Below are 15,945 nucleotides of genomic sequence, written 5' to 3' on the forward strand. Positions count from 1 at the left end.
TTTTCATGGTACAAGTAAACTTTGGTGACCACGTGTTTCATGAGGTAACAACTACCCTGTGCACTCCACATATTTCACTTACCAGTGAACTTCTGACTGAGGGGAACCACAACTGGTGTAGACTTCACAAGACTGGCTTTGCCAATAGACTCCAGATCTTTCAGGTCAGGAACTCGGTCATGGTAAATGAAGTCATTGTCTTTTTTGGCAGCTGTCAGTGCACGGTTGATTTTGTCAACCAGATCTTTAACATTTATATATTCATCGTAACGAGATGACACTGTTTTCACCAAGTCTGCTGCATGCTAAAACAAATGTTAGAATTAAAACATTAGCTTTTTAAATTTTCCCATTCATTTATACTCAGGAAAACAGAGAAGTTTCCCTATTAGCCAAATAACTACTGCCAACACATATGACCAGTATTATTATTTCTTTGAGGAAGTATTTTCCCTCTTACATATGAAAAACGGAAATTTTGTTCATCAAAATAATTCAGGTTCATTGGGGAAAACAAGCCAATCCCACAGTAACAAAAAAAAAACCCAACCCCCAAAACTGTAATATAAATTAGTATCTCACAATAGCTTCACTATGAGTCCCCCAAAATACTACGGAAGTACTCCTGAGTTAAGAGGCAATAACACTTAAAACATCAATTTAGGGAAAAGAAAAAAAGGAGACAGAGAAGCTGCTGTCATTTCCACACTTCATGAAACCCACAGCTGGCTTTTGCAGGTACTGCAAATTGTTTCTCAAACCTTGCTCCCATTCATGAAGGAAGGAGCCAGTACCCACATCTGCCACTGACACCCATTTTGCTTTGAACTCATAAGCTACAGAAACTATTCAGAAATCCTACTGCACGTTAAAACAAAACACAAGGTCTGCTGTCCATACACTTGTGTCTGCTCAGCCCAGATGAACCCTGAGGTATCTCCTTGTCCTAAATCCAATTTACTGCAGAAGAAAAGCAAGACAAAACACTTTACTTTGACTGTATCTGTTCGATCCTGATCACATTTGTGTTGTGGATGTGTAAAACCAAAATGCTACAAAGCGATGTCAGCAGAGGCTTACAGAAGCTCACAATTAAAAAATGCAAGCTTCTTGGGATTGTGAAGTAGAACCAGAACTACATTAGAAGTGAAGAATATCTGAAACATGTTGAGATTTTTTGCCACTTTCCATTGTGCCATAAATCACACAGCAGTTGCCAGAAAATCAGAGAAGAAACATATATACTTTAATTTGGAAGAATTTACATGAATCTCTCCCACACAATTTAATCCATCTTTCTTCTAGCTTTTAAAAAGCAAAATGAGTGTATTACCTTATAGCAACTGCATTTTTCAGGAAGTCGTAAAAAATGTTACTAACCCTCTAATTTAGATCAATTATGGAAACAGTATTTTAATAAACTATGGAGAAAAGGATTTAAGTTTCATCTTACTAAATGCATTAAATGAAAAGACATGAGATTTTAATTTCTGGCTACATGCTGTTCATTAAACTGTGCTAAAATAAGTAATAAAGAAGTTACCCACCTGCAACCTCCCAATTTCTTCACCAAATTTCTTCTGCTGTTTTGCCAGGATGGACTGGTGATATTCTGCATTGGCCTGCATAATGCAGTGCTTTGCAGCCAGAACAGGAAACACCTCCTGGAAATAAAAATACTGACCAGGGGAAAGTCCAACCACATTAACCACCACAGACAACATGGGATGCAGGAAGAAAAAAGGAAGAAGAAAAGGAAATTAGAATCACCCAATTAATGGTTTAGATAGGTTAAAACATTAGAGGTAAACGTCAGAGACCACGTGACTTCACATGGATTGAATCCAGTCTTTTTTGTTTAATCTGTTGTTGCAAAAATTCTCACCATTATTTTCGGTGGACTACAATTTCAATTCAAGCCATGAAGTCACAACATTAACTTCAAAGACTAGAAATGCATGCATATATTAGAAAGGATAGTTGCAAGAACACACCCAAACGCTCCCAAGTCAAAGCCAAGAGAAAGTGTTCTTAGAAGAGGAGGAAGAGGGATAGACAGCACACATCTCCTCTTTTTCATGTGGCTTTTTTTTTTCATTTGTTTGGTTTTTTACACAAAACAATTACACCTAAAACAGCAGCTGGCCTACCAAGACAGTAACTCTGAAATTATGAAAGCAAAGAACAAACGAAGAGAACCAAATAGCTATTTACATGGAGAGCAATTTAGAAAACTTAAGAAGTACTTCTTAGACTTTTACATAAATACACTTATCTTTGCAGATAAGAAGTACCAACCAAGGCATCAAGAAAACATTATGCTGCAACCCACAGAATATGCATGGTCTTGAATCAAGGATTAGTGTTTTATTTCTGAAATCGAGAAGCACCGGAAGACCAGAGTGATGTTCAAAGACCTCAGGATATCAAGACCTGCATCACATTTGTGCAAAGTTGCTGTCTCCCCAGAGAGATATGGGGAGAAAAAGAAAAAAGGTGTAAATTTGGACAAAAAAGCTTTCTGGGAGGCTTTGCAACTGGAGCCTGATGCATCATCAACCTCTATTTCTCACTCCTAAACATCTAACAGTTCTCAGAGCTGATGTTAATTCATGGAACCAGCAAATCTTACTATGTTCTTTCAAATACCCAACTGACAGTTTACTGTGCAACTGGAAGGGGAACAGTTGTTACAGCCCCTTCTAAGCCATACATCAAAAGACAAAGCAATGACTTCATTATATCTCATTGCCTCTCAGAAATCAATCAGAAACATAATACCTAAGCGAGAAATTGGCCCTACCTGTAAAATGCCACGGAATGCCTGAGAGGGAACATGGGCATACATAAGAGAACCTGGGCAGTTGCAGCCAAGCAAGATACCAGTTTAGCTTTAAAGAATAACTTTTGTTTTACATCACACAGTAGCCTTTACCCATATAGTTCCTATCCTTATCAAGATTCTCTTCTGCATTAAAAAGAGGGGGGTAGGTAGGGAATTACCCCATTTTCCACCAGCAGGAACAAAGTGCCTTTAGCAAATACTGTGGCAACTGTTTGACTAAAATTGCACAGAACCAGACATCAACCACTTGCATTTGCTACTAGTTAAAATATCTTTGGTGAGTTTTCTTGTGTATTTTAAGTAGACCTACTCCATTTCACATTCTATTTGTAACAAGAAAAACCAATGCAAGCTGGAGATGTTATTTTAGAGTTTTGAAACTATGAATACATAACTGAAAATTAACCACAAGGAATGTATCTCAGGCACACTCACAGAAAAAGCACTATGGATTCTGTAGTATTTTCTACGTCGCTAGACAGAAATTTCAAGAGTCTAACAATGTCAAAAGTAAATCTTAACCAACTTCTGTAACACTGCACTAAAGTTTTTCTCCTACTATACAATTTGAACAGAATTTATACATGTGATACGCTGAAAACTCTGTCATTTTTAAAGTACTCATTAGACAGTACATAGCCAAAGGAGTACGGGGGGGGAAGGGGGGGAGGAATTCCTTCTGCATCTCCCAAAAACAACACTCAAGTGAACAGACAAGACTAAACTGAGATAATTTACAAGTATCGAGATTGTTTTGAGGTGGAGGAAGAGAAGTCAGGCAGAAGGACAGAGGACACACACAGACTTCCAGTCGTGTTTTTCATTAACAACAACGCAAACAGCACCGCTGTATTCATGCTGTCAACATCAGAGAAGATTTCCATTAAAACATTAAGACTGGAAGCCAATTAAGGCCCATTAGAAAGCGTTAGTTTCAAAAACAGGTTTAGTAAAGCATTAAGTACTAAGAAGGCATCCCTGAAAGCTACAACAGACATTTCAAGTTCACTTTACATAAAACATGTGGCCAAGAAGCTTACTTTGAGTATTAAAATTTTACTTATTAAAAAACCAACCCCCAGACCCTATCTTTTGCCTAAATTTGTCACTGTTTTTCAAATTACAGATTCATTTCCCTTCAATGTAGCAATATGTTAACATTTCCTGATGATAAGTTTTAAGTTTATTTCATCAAGTTCATTGTAAAGAATGACTGTTATTCACAGTAACAGCAGATCCCAGATTACTTCCGTGAGAATTACTAACCTTGGGCAAAGTATCTTTATATTGACATTGTTTGTAAGCATCACCATAGTAATCTGCAGCTTGATTAGCTAGTTTAGCTATGATGGCATCTTTCATTTTATCTGAGGGGGAAAAGGAAAAAAAAAAAGAAAGAACAATAACGATTATTATACTTTTACAGGCAAACAGGTAAGTATGTTCTAGCAGCACCAACTGTATGCTAATGGTGTAGCTTTACATTAGAGCTCAAAGTTAGGTTCCCATTCTCCTCTCTTGACATCTAGCAGCAGTTTCCACAGTTTCTACTTTAATCATGACCCTGAAGGTTCAGTCAGCTGTGCAAGAAGTCTTTTGGCAACTGCCAGCGTTGATGCAGGATTAAGAGTGACGCTTTACCTCAGTCTAAAGGCGAACTGCCAATAAAAGTCAGTCCCATTCTACCCCCAGCAATTTGCTTCCCGTCCTTCCGTTGTGCCAGTGCAAATATTTGTGCAGCCACAGTCAAGTAATTTAGCTGAAATGTAGTTAAACAGCTATTTTTTCAGCAAGATCTATTATTTAACCCAACTGTATTTCTGGACACAAAAAATTTGCAGAATTGCAACGGAAGAGAAGGGACCGGTCCTTTCCACAACAGTCCATGCCACTGTTGTTAGCTTAGAGTGAGCACGTAAAACTGTTCCTAAACATAACCACAGTTTCTTCAAGTGCTACTTCATATCAGAGTTGCATGTGTACTCCCTGCCTCACATCGTCACCCTGTTCCTGCAGCCAAAATAGTTGAAATGGCAACATGGTGCTATTATCTTTACCCCCTTTTATAATCACCTCCGGCCTGCACTAGCAATTTGGCTTTCTAACAGAACGGGCAGTCAACGCAAGCTTTGGCCATGCACTCTAAATAGCTGCCCTTAACCAAGTATCCTTTGATTCGGGTGTTGATAGTGTACTGGCAGGTTGGTAAGGGTGAGTGTGGAGTATGGGGAGATTACAAAGGAAGTCTGCAGAGTATGCTTAATTGCCAGAAAGAAATCAAGAGAATTCCCAACTGGTTTGCTTATTCCAGCACATTCACACAACTATCTATACCACCTCAGGTATGAGCTATGTCGTAATATATTTACCCATGTGATAAATGCATTTAAGGTATACTAGGGCAAACTTTTCTCTGTGGAACAGGATTTAGGTGATTAACAGATAGAAAGGAACTTATTCCTTACTTCACTAAGTATTGCTTTGCTAAAGCAACTTACTTCTTGGCTAAAATGTTTCTGTCTAGTGTACTAACTATTTAATAAAACCCAGAGAGATAAATGAAAACCTAAATAGATAGATCTTTCGCCACCAGAACCTTTAGATTTATTCGCCTATCTTTAAAATATTGCAGGTACAACACAAACCTTGAGATGGAATAGAAACCACATAGAATCAGACAATGATTTGGGTTGGGGAGGCCTAAAAGACACTTAAAAAATAATTTCTGAGCTATTCTTCAAGTTAAGACTTGATCTGTAGTTATGCAGTGGAGTCAAATCTGACTGACCAGTTTGGGTTTTGCCAAACAATTCAACTTAATTTCAACTTAAACTCAGTTCTAACAGGAGAAGACACTACCAGCTGCTAAGCTGATAAATTGACTGCATCACATGACACAAAAAGCCCCCAAAAACTTTCAAGCATTTCAACCTGAAAAACAGATTTCTGGAAGTGATCATGTTGTCAAACAAAATCATGTTCACAAACATCTTTCCTGCCAGGGAAAAGAGCTCTCTACATCTGGAAAAATCTACAGCCTCCGTAGTCAACTGAATAATTAACCTTACTGTCCTTCTAACACTGTTAATAAACCTGGGAACTTTGGAAAAGAGACAAAAAATTTCCATTTGCTGGGCACATGCAGTTTTGGATCAGCCTTGCTATTTCTTTCATGTTTTGAATAATAAGATATGAGGTGAAAAAGAAAAAACTAACAGAAAGATCTATTTCCTACGCAAAATGAACTAAACACATGCTTCTGCTCTGGAGAAACATCAGAGTATACCGAGTTGGAAGGGACCCATACAGTTCCCAGCGTGATAAAGGTACATAAACATCATTATCAGTTGGCTGAAGGACAAATCTCATGAGCAACAAATCTCACTGAGATTCTCCTAAAGACAGTAAGGCTACAACAATTTTCAGGAATCTTCCCTGTGAAAAGAATAATCATCCCAGTTAAGATAACCCCTGCTTTCTTCCACTGTATTCCAAACAACATGGGGAGAGGAGTTGGCAGGCAATCACATGTGACCTTTATGGCAGTTCTACTTTCAGATACTTCAGTTTCTAGATACACAACTTCCTGTAAATACGGAGAGAAGAGCAGAATAGTAAAGACTAAGAGCTCTTGTACCAAAGATAGTACTGTTCCACATAAAAATTCTTTGAAGCAAAACTACAACAATATGGTATTTAATAGTTGTGTTAAAATATGCAGCCTCTGAATCAGTATTTCACGATCAGTATTTAACAGTTGGGGGTGTAATTCTTGGTTATACTGGCAGAATTTCACTTCCCAAGATAAATGGGGCATTCTCAAAGTTAGACTGGATCATAAAGCTCTTCTCAAGAACAGAAGGAATCAAACATAATTTGTTCCTCCACAGCTCTTAGGAAGCTTCCTTTGTTTCCTAGCACAGGCATATCTTTCCATCTAAACTCTCATTAAATCATTCCCCAGACAGAGGATAAAGAGTTGTGCTAAAACCCCTATGCACCATTTGCAGTGCTCTCAGTTCTTTAGAGGGGAAAAGGAAGAAATGTGACCGAACAAAAGCCTTTGTACAGGTGAAGACTGATGGTTTTGTACATAAAAAGTCAAGGCAAATGGGACAACCACATTGTCAGGTGAACCTTAGACAACTTCTTAAGTGGAATCTGCAGTTTGTGGTTAATGACCTGAAAGAAAGAGGTGGGCAGGGAATCAGAAAAGGGAAAAAAACACCTTCTGAAAAACCCCCTTTGTAAGCTCTTACTAATTTAAAACACTTGTAAGTTCTTGTGGAAGTTATAGGGAGCACACAAATATGTAAGCAGAAAATTAAGATATACCTCTTGTAGCTTTCAAGAAAAAGACTTCTTGGGCTTGAGCCAACATAATAAGACTGAGAGTTCCAACTGTATCTGGAGAGATGTCCACTGTAGGTTCTCGATTCAAGGCTGACAAAACAGTGTCTTTAATGTGTTGGAAAGCACCACTTGCAAACTAAGGAAAACAAAATAATATACTATCATTCATGTTGTCAAACAGATTTCTTCATCTTACAGATACAACACATACAACAACTAAAATTAAAAAACCAAAACACTTTAACTACATAAATTGCTGAATCTTAAGCTGAAAGTTACCAACATATTTGGTAGGAGGGGTATGGGGAACTACATGGAATTAAATCCCTTAAAGCTGGTAAAAATATGAGTGAAGACTCAGTAGTTTGCCAATCCACCTTTGCAATTAAGAGGGCAAAATGTGCATGTATATTTATGTATGTGTACGTATGTACAGCTTTAAAATTGAGAGGTACTTATTTCATGTTGTAAGATAAATAATTCTGAATTCCTAAGCACAAGCAGGGACCCTCTGTACCTGATAGTGCTTGGCAGCAGCTTTCAGTCCTTCATCGTTATCTAGATTCTGTTCTGCTGCAATCTGGCTTGCCAGTGCTCCACAGTTGAACAAAACACAGGTCTTCTCATATCCCAAACTTGCCAGAGCTGCAATCAAGACAGTTACCCATACAGTTAAGAAAATAAACTTCAGTACTCTAGTATCCTACCCATGAGGCCAACACTACTAACATCAGTACTTACAAGTAGTAACAGCTTCAAGAAAAACATACAAAACCAAACCAAAACCCCACAACCAAGAAAGCCCACACAACAACCATACTAAACTTTTAAGTTTGAAGTCATCTTCATTCCGAAGGCATTAAATGGTCTAATTTAGTACTTCCACTAAATGTTTCAACACCAAGAACTACAGAAAGTGGCATAAAGCAAAAATTGGTAGTATGAAAGTCAAACACAAAATAATTTTCAAGTCTAACTAGAGTGCAGTTTTTTTGGCTCCCAAAAATACAGAAACACAAGCATTTCTGAAGGATAATCTGAAATAGAAGCTTCCAGGTATTAATCACTTTTCAATAACTGCCCAATTATGTGCTCTTACTGCATCTTGAATGCAAGATTAACTGCTTTTCTCTCACTGAGGCCAAAGATTTTTTCAACGCCCTGTCTTGCTATCAGTTCAAATGCAGGGAATTTTTCACCTCCCAAAGCTCTTGTTTCAGACTGAAAATGCTGACAACTCTGTTATACACGTACTGAAACAGCTCAGGATTTACCTAAAAGTTGTGCTCACTAGACAGCAATGTGGCCTGTTCAGACTCAACTCCTGTAGTACTCCATAGTCCCAGAGGATGGAGCCCACACTTCTAGAATGAAGAGTACCTGAACAGGAACCATTTTGAATCTATTAATTGCTTTCAGAAGGTTATTAGCCACATGCAAGCACTGGAAAAAAAAAAATCTAGAGACTGCAGATACTAGTTCCCTACTACTGTTAAAATGTATCCAGGCACTCCTCTTGGAGAATACAGAAAACTCAACTAGTCGATTCTCAATTTCACAAACCCAGGTACAAGTTCTAAGTTTTCCTTACAACATGAAGGTAGTGAAGAGGCACATTTGTTCAACTTCACTAACACCCAGCCTCCTTATACCTCTACATATTTATCTATCATACCTCCAGAGCTCCTGTTAGCACTCCCTGACCTGTGTTAAATTTTCAGACAAGCAGCCACAAATCTGACATGCCGTTTTTTGCCATTTTGCTTCTGAGTAAAAAGTTGTACAGTCTGTACACTGAATTTCAAGAGAAGTCATTTATCTAGATCATGTCTCTTCTGTAGCTTATTTTACAGAATTTTTCTACAAAAGGCTATCTTGTACAACTTGCACATCATTCAAAAAAAACTACGACACAAGAAAGAAAATATGACTTTAAAGTTTCTGAAGTGCAAAATTACTTCATGTGCGGAGTTACTTTATACTCTGGACTGCATCTCAAGTATGATTTACTGCAGTGAGAACAGCTGCTTAGCAATATAGATTTTCCTCAGACTCATCTGCTTACAGCTCTACCTATTAACTTAAGCCAACAACATATTTCAGATTACATGCCATGCTGTGAACTAGTCACTTTTCTAGCAGCCACAGTATGTGTCAGCTACCCCAGTGATAAAGTCAGGCTCAGTGAGAGCCAGAAATCTCCAGTCACTCCCCTGCATTTTGGTCCCATGAAGTCAAAGGAGTTTTACACTGAAGTTCCATCTGGAGACAGCATTGCCTCCTCTTAGAGGTCAACAGAAATTCTGTTCCCTCAGTAACTGAAAACTTTGTTTCACATTAAAACCCCACTGCAAATTCTGATCTGAAAGAGGTCCACCTACACTACAGTTAATGTGGAGAGCAGCATCTGGGTAATGTGTGATACAGCACTGTAAAGGTATATACTAATAGAATCCTTTTGTTAATTTCCTTCCACTGAGACCGGCTTCAAAGTTTCAAAATAAAATTTATTCCACTGCTTGTTAACTGAGCATCATACATCTCAATTAAGAATTTCTTTGATATTTCACATGGATTGTTGCATAAATCTCTGGCCACCTGCCTCACAGATAATTTAGACAAGTATATAATTAGGCTGCAGACAAGAAAGCCTTCTCAAGCTGCTGTAACACGACATTCATCCAAATTCTCAGGGTAATTATCAACAATGACTATTGATTCTTTACCTCACAATTATTATTGGCAATTCACAAACTATATTGAAGTCACAGTTAAATTTTCTGAACTTTACTAAGAAACAGGTTCAACCATTAAATGGTAGCCCCAACAAAGACAGGACCTACCAAATTCTGAAAAAAAAACCCCAAACCCAAAACCCACAGTGTCTTGAGGAATGTGTCCAGTTATCCATAAGAACTTAGAACAGTTAGAAAATAAAGCAAGGAAAGGTGTGCACCACCTACTTACAGAGAGGAATGCAGTGTGTTGTTACACACATAGTTCACACAAGCACATATATTCAGAACATGGAAAACTACAAAGACTTTCAGTAGTTGCTAACAGACAAGTATATGAGAGACACAAAAACTTGGAAAAAACCTAAAAGAACACAAGTACTCTATAGAGTTTTTTCAGGCTTTGTCTGGAGCTTTGAAACTGCAGTGGTCATCCTGCAATAGTAGCCATGATGAACTCAGGTATAAATAGAAACACTAAAGAATGATGACACACAACTTAAAACAGCTCCTCACTTAACTGAAAAGGTCTTAATTTCTCTACTGGCAAGTGTTCCAAATCCATTTAATGATCCTGAACTTGCAGTACAGAATTGTCCCTACATGACTGAAACAAAGCATATACTCCAAGTCCTTACATTCCAGGAAAGATTTTTTTTTTAATTTCCAAGTGTTCAAATCTGTATGAAAATGTTTAAGAAGGGAAAGTGAATAATCTCAGGGCACAGTATGATCCTTCTATTCTGATGAAAATGTGATACCAGACTAGGTTACTGAAGCCAGCTACTATCACTCCCCTTCTTCTGGTGGGGTATCACTCATAAGCATGTTTCATGATGATCTTATCCATTTAGAACTCCAAGAGCTGGATTATCAAAAACATACTGCTGAAGCTTAACATTAACTTGAACTCATCCAGCTCTGGGCTGTCCAGTTCAAGAAAGACAGGGAAGGATTAGAGTCTCCAGCAAAGGGCTACAAAAGTGATTAGGGGATTGGGGCATCTCTCCTGTGAGGAAAGGCTGAGAGCTGGGTCTATTTAGCCTGGAGAAGCCTGAGAGGGGATCTTATCAGTGCTTACAGATATCTAGAGCGCAGGTGTCAAAAGGATGGGGACAGACTCTTTTCAGTGCTCCCCAGTGACAACAGGCACAAACTGGAACACAGGAAGTTCCATCTGTATTTGAAGAAAGACTTCTTTACTTTTGAGAGTGACAGAGCCCTGGAACAGAGTGCCCAGAGGGGCTGTGGAGTCTCTTTCTCTGGAGGCATTCAAAACCCACCTGGACATGATGCTGTGCAACTTGCTCTCGGTGATCCTGCTTTGGCACCATGTTGGACTAGATCTCCAGAGGTCACTTTCACCACCTAACATTCTGTGACCCTGTAGTTTTGAGAATGTCAGCTGGGGTTGCTCCCAGAAAAAGTTGAGAGGAGCATACAGCACAACTATTATCAGACCGCACATTTATTTGTGCCTCTGGAAAGCTAATATTAAATCTCAATTTTACAGAAATTCTTTGCATGGTGCCCACGTAATCATTACCAATGTTGAAGTGATTAATCTGTTACCAATATAGTTGAGCTCAGCTGTAAGCTATGTTGAGAATACTAGAAAGACTATTAGCAATTGTGGGTATGTGTGGCAAGGTTTGGGACAGGGTAGAGGGGGGGAGGTCTTCTGTAAGAAGCTTCCCCCGGGTCTGAAAGCGGAAATATCAGCTGGCTGAAGGACAGACCTGCTGCTGACCAATGCCAAAACAATCCATGATGGTGGTAGCACCTCTGGGATCACAAAATTAAAAAGGGGAAAAAAAACCCAAACCTGCAAGTAGCTGCTTTTTGCCACCAGGGAAAGGAGTGAGAAGATTTTAGAAACTGCGCAGACACCAAGGTCAGTGAAGAAGAGAGGGGAGAAGGCCCTCCAGGCACTGGAGAAAGAGATTCCCCTGCAACCCATGGAGAAGACCATGGCAGAGCAGGTTGTCCCCTGCAGCCCGTGGAAGATGATGGTGAGCAGAGATTCCACCTGCAGCCCAATAAGAACCCCATGCTGGAGCAGGTGGAGATACCTGAAGGACACTGTGACCCAGTGGGAAGCCCATGCCTGGGCAAGCTCCTGACAGAATCTGCAGCCCATGGGAGAGAGGGGCCCACATTGGAGAAGGTTTGCTGGGGGAACTTGTGACTCCCCGGGGAACCACAGTGAAGTAGTCTGTTCCTGAAGGTCTGCACCCCATGGAAGCCACACTGGGGTAGTTGGTGAAGGGCTGAAGCCCCATGAAAGGACTCATGTTGGAGAAGTAGGAGGAGAACTGTCATGGGTGGGACACTATGCTGAAGCAGGGCAAGAGTAAGGAATCCTCCCCCTAAGTAAGGACGAACCAGCCGAGACAACATGGGATGAACTAAATGAAACCACCATCCCCCGTCCAACTGTGCTGCTTGTGGGGGGTAAGAAGGGAGAGATATCATGAATGAAGCTGATCCCAGGAAGAAGGCAGGGGCAAGCAGAGGTGTTTTACGATGTAGTTTCAATTCTCTTTATCCTAGTCTCTTCAGATGGGGGTGTGTGTGTGTACTAAATTACATGCACTTTATCCTGCGTAGAGTCTGTTCACTCATGACGTTGATTGCGGAATCAGCTCTCCCTGGCCTTATCACAAATCCTGAGCCTCTCAATATGTATTTTCTCTCCTGTCCAGCTGAGGACAGTGACAGAGCAGCTTTGGTGGGCATCTCGCCTCCAGACACGGTCAACCCACCACCACAATTCAGCTAAATAACAATATTCTAAAAAGTTAGTAGCATTAATACTTGTAGTTTCAATACAATCACATACCCAGTTTGGCAGATCCTCCAAAAAGTGATCCTTTATCAAAAGCATCTTTCCATGTAAATGTTACACAGACCTGAAAGTTGTGAAAAAGAAAGTTCTTTATCTCTAAAACTACATATGAAATCTTCAGAAAACATCCCAAATTCACTTATCTATCCTTTTATTCTCCAATTGCATAAAACATTTATTTGTAACATTAAGACATTCTGGAATTTTCAATAAAACATCAACACTTACTTAAAAAACAACAAATCCTACCTTCTTTCGTTCTTGTTAGCTTGCTTAAAGCATTTCAAGCAGAGAAAACAGAAATTCTCAATCTTTTAGCTCTGTTCATATTGCAAGTGACAGATAAATTTATTTCCAAAACAAGATATTCCTCTCCCAAGAAGTCAGACAGTCTGGTATAGTCAAAGTTAAAGGAAACCACCCAATCAGGCCATTTCCATTATTCCAATTTGGTAGCATATTTGAAACTGTTCTGTAATACCAAAAGTCACTCACTTCAATGAATGAATTTAATAGCATCATCAAGAACTGCACTCAGGAGAGAGATGGCAGGCAAAACCAGTGTGTTAATATTACACTTTCAGCATGTATTTCATAAACGATGCAAATACTTTACAGAATCTACTCTAAAGTTGCACAATTTGATTCCTTATTCCGCTGCTCACACTAGTTGTACACAACAGACATCAAACCATAAAAGATAGCCAAAGTCCTCATTTTAAAGTAGCTGGGGAGTAGAACTTCAGAAAGAGCACAGTTCTGTTTGATAATGTGTTTTCCTCTAGGAGTAATGCTACTTCAGGAAGTTCTGGTCCCCAGCTGTTTACTGCTGCTTCCACTACTTCTTCCCTTTGACGTGACAGTTAAAAATTCTGCAGAACTTGCTTTTCAAGTTATCCACTTTTCCATGTCCCAGGGTTTGCTGAGAACACCATATCAAAACATGTGCACACCAAAAACTGAAGTGCAGTTCTTGGATACATGTGAACACAATTACAGGCAAAACTCAAATCAATTTGAGCCGTATTAAAAAATATTCCCTTAACCTGTAACCCTGAAATAAACTTTTTTCGTTTAATCATAAAATTATCATTTAAATATAACTTCATTAGTAAACAAATGTAAATTACATCCTATTTGTAAACACACCCAAAGAAAGCCTACATCTTTGTCCACCAAAATACAGGAGCCTAACTATCTATTCTAGTCTCCATCTGAGGAAGACTTCAATAGGCAGGAGCTAAGCTGATTCTTCCTCTGAAGAAATATAATAGATAAAAATCCCAACAACAGCCACAACCCTTAATGAAACCTTATCAATATAAAAATTGGTAATTTATAGACGCAGAGGCAGGAATAAAGTGGCACACTCTGAAGTGGGTTATTCTGTTAGTTGTTGTGAATGAAACATCTGTTCTGCTTCAGAAACCAAAGATAATATTCCATCCATTACTAAACGTTTTCCCATATAAATAATGTTTTTAAAAGGCTTTTTAACTAGTATGAAATAGATTTCTTGGAAAAAGTCTATCAGCACACCACACTCTTTCTGACCTAAACTGAAGTGATCACTAGTCAAAGTCAAAACATTATTATATCTGTGAAATAAAGGCAATTAGATATATGTTTTAATATAGAACATATGTAAGCACCGACTAGAAAATAAACATCGATTAAGAAAATGAGGCCTAAAGGGTAAATGCCTTGCCCAAGAAAAGTACTGTTTAGTGCTTTAGGTACAGGCTTGGAAGTCATACATCATACGTGCCATACATGAGCTTAAATCTTCTTACCTGATTTTCAGAGAAAGGAAATTTTGGTTCAATTGAACACAGCTGATCATAGTATCTACAAGGAAAAAAAGGTAAGAAGCAACTATTAGATAAATCAAATTAAGAGCTTTGTTCTTTACACTGACACGTAAGGAAAAATGGCACAGAAATAAACTGTGAAGCTCATTCGTAAGTATGGAGCAGACAGAAATTTTGCCTAAAGGGATTTTTTTTCAGTAGGGGAACAAGTTCAATCAGAGGTAGTCCTCCACAGATCAAGTGGAAACTCTGTCTCAGTCAGCAGAAGAGAAAAATAAGGCTCAAAGAGATTAAATGCCTTTAATTAAACATGAAACTGACCCATTCCACTTCCTGATGAAGGGTGGATTAGAAAAGAACGTCACATAAAATATAATGTATAAATTGTATAATGTATAAATGCAGGAAGACAAAGAGTACACAAAACATTAAATCATGCTGCAAAGGTAATTAAATACAGCATTTAACAACATGAACAAGCTACACTGCACTCTTGATCTGAGCATGACAACCCACTCCCCTACAATTCCTGACTCATCTGTTTAAACTTTAACGTCTTAGAAACAGGTGCCATTTGCCTTGCACAGTATCAGCTGGAGAGCCTTATCCTTGATAAAATTCTTTAGTTGTAAGCTGTTTTCATTACGTATATTGTAGCAGTCAGTGAATTAATGCCAGTATTTTGTCTGCTCACAGTGTTTAGAAAAGAATGCCAGAAGATAATATAGCAAGTATAGCCTAGTCCCCCACGCCACCTTATCCAGGCAACAGCCTGCAATTCAAAGTCTCCTACACCTGCCCTACTTGTTAAACACAACAGGCTGGATGCACAACAGAAAACCTTTAAACTGCCAACTGCTGAGAACATGTAACACATGAAGCCTGTTTCCTGTACTTTTCATGTAGCACTTGCCATATGGGTGGATGCCCAATATTATATTGGTCAGATTCTTTCTAACAATTTACATTCACTGTACTAAGCACATTGTAGCAATGAGTTTCACATTGTGTGAAGCAGGGTTAACCTTGTTCCTGTATCCCTACATTATTAAATATTAATGACTATTGATCTAGACATGAAACACATGTACAAGGCCTATGTTCTGCAGGCAGTAAGTGCTGGTTTAAGAATTCAAGAAGCATTTTTAGGAATCACATAAAACAATTAAAGCTGTGTTAGCATATTCTTCAGTGAATTGTACCTGCCAATGTAGATAGGTTTATACATATACTACAGGTTTCTGACATCAACTGAGCCACTGCAATTTAGAATCACAAACTGGTTTGGGTTGGAAGGGACCTCGAAAGATCACCTAGCCCCAGCCTCCCTACCACGGGCAGGGACACCCTTCA

General features: G+C 38.8%; 1 protein-coding gene across 2 annotated transcripts in view; it reads right to left on the reverse strand.

Moving 5' to 3' along the window:
• Window positions 1–15,945, reverse strand: part of PDCD6IP (programmed cell death 6 interacting protein) — a 34,212-nt gene that overhangs the window by 12,165 nt on the left and 6,102 nt on the right. Inside the window, exons 2-8 of one of the 2 annotated variants that reach the window (XM_084280059.1) lie at window positions 14,575–14,629; window positions 12,776–12,845; window positions 7,716–7,843; window positions 7,181–7,334; window positions 4,112–4,212; window positions 1,548–1,637; window positions 83–305 (exon numbers count right to left, since the gene is read on the reverse strand). In XM_084280059.1, coding sequence (XP_084136185.1) covers window positions 83–305; window positions 1,548–1,637; window positions 4,112–4,212; window positions 7,181–7,334; window positions 7,716–7,843; window positions 12,776–12,845; window positions 14,575–14,629 — 821 coding nt within the window. Of the gene's footprint in view, window positions 1–82; window positions 306–1,547; window positions 1,665–4,111; window positions 4,213–7,180; window positions 7,335–7,715; window positions 7,844–12,775; window positions 12,846–14,574; window positions 14,630–15,945 lie in introns of both variants that reach the window. The other variant, XM_084280058.1, reaches the window with a different exon arrangement.

The sequence above is a fragment of the Gallinula chloropus genome (genome assembly GCF_964237585.1).
Source record: "Gallinula chloropus genome assembly, chromosome: 2".
In the NCBI taxonomy this organism is placed as follows: Eukaryota; Metazoa; Chordata; class Aves; order Gruiformes; family Rallidae; genus Gallinula; species Gallinula chloropus.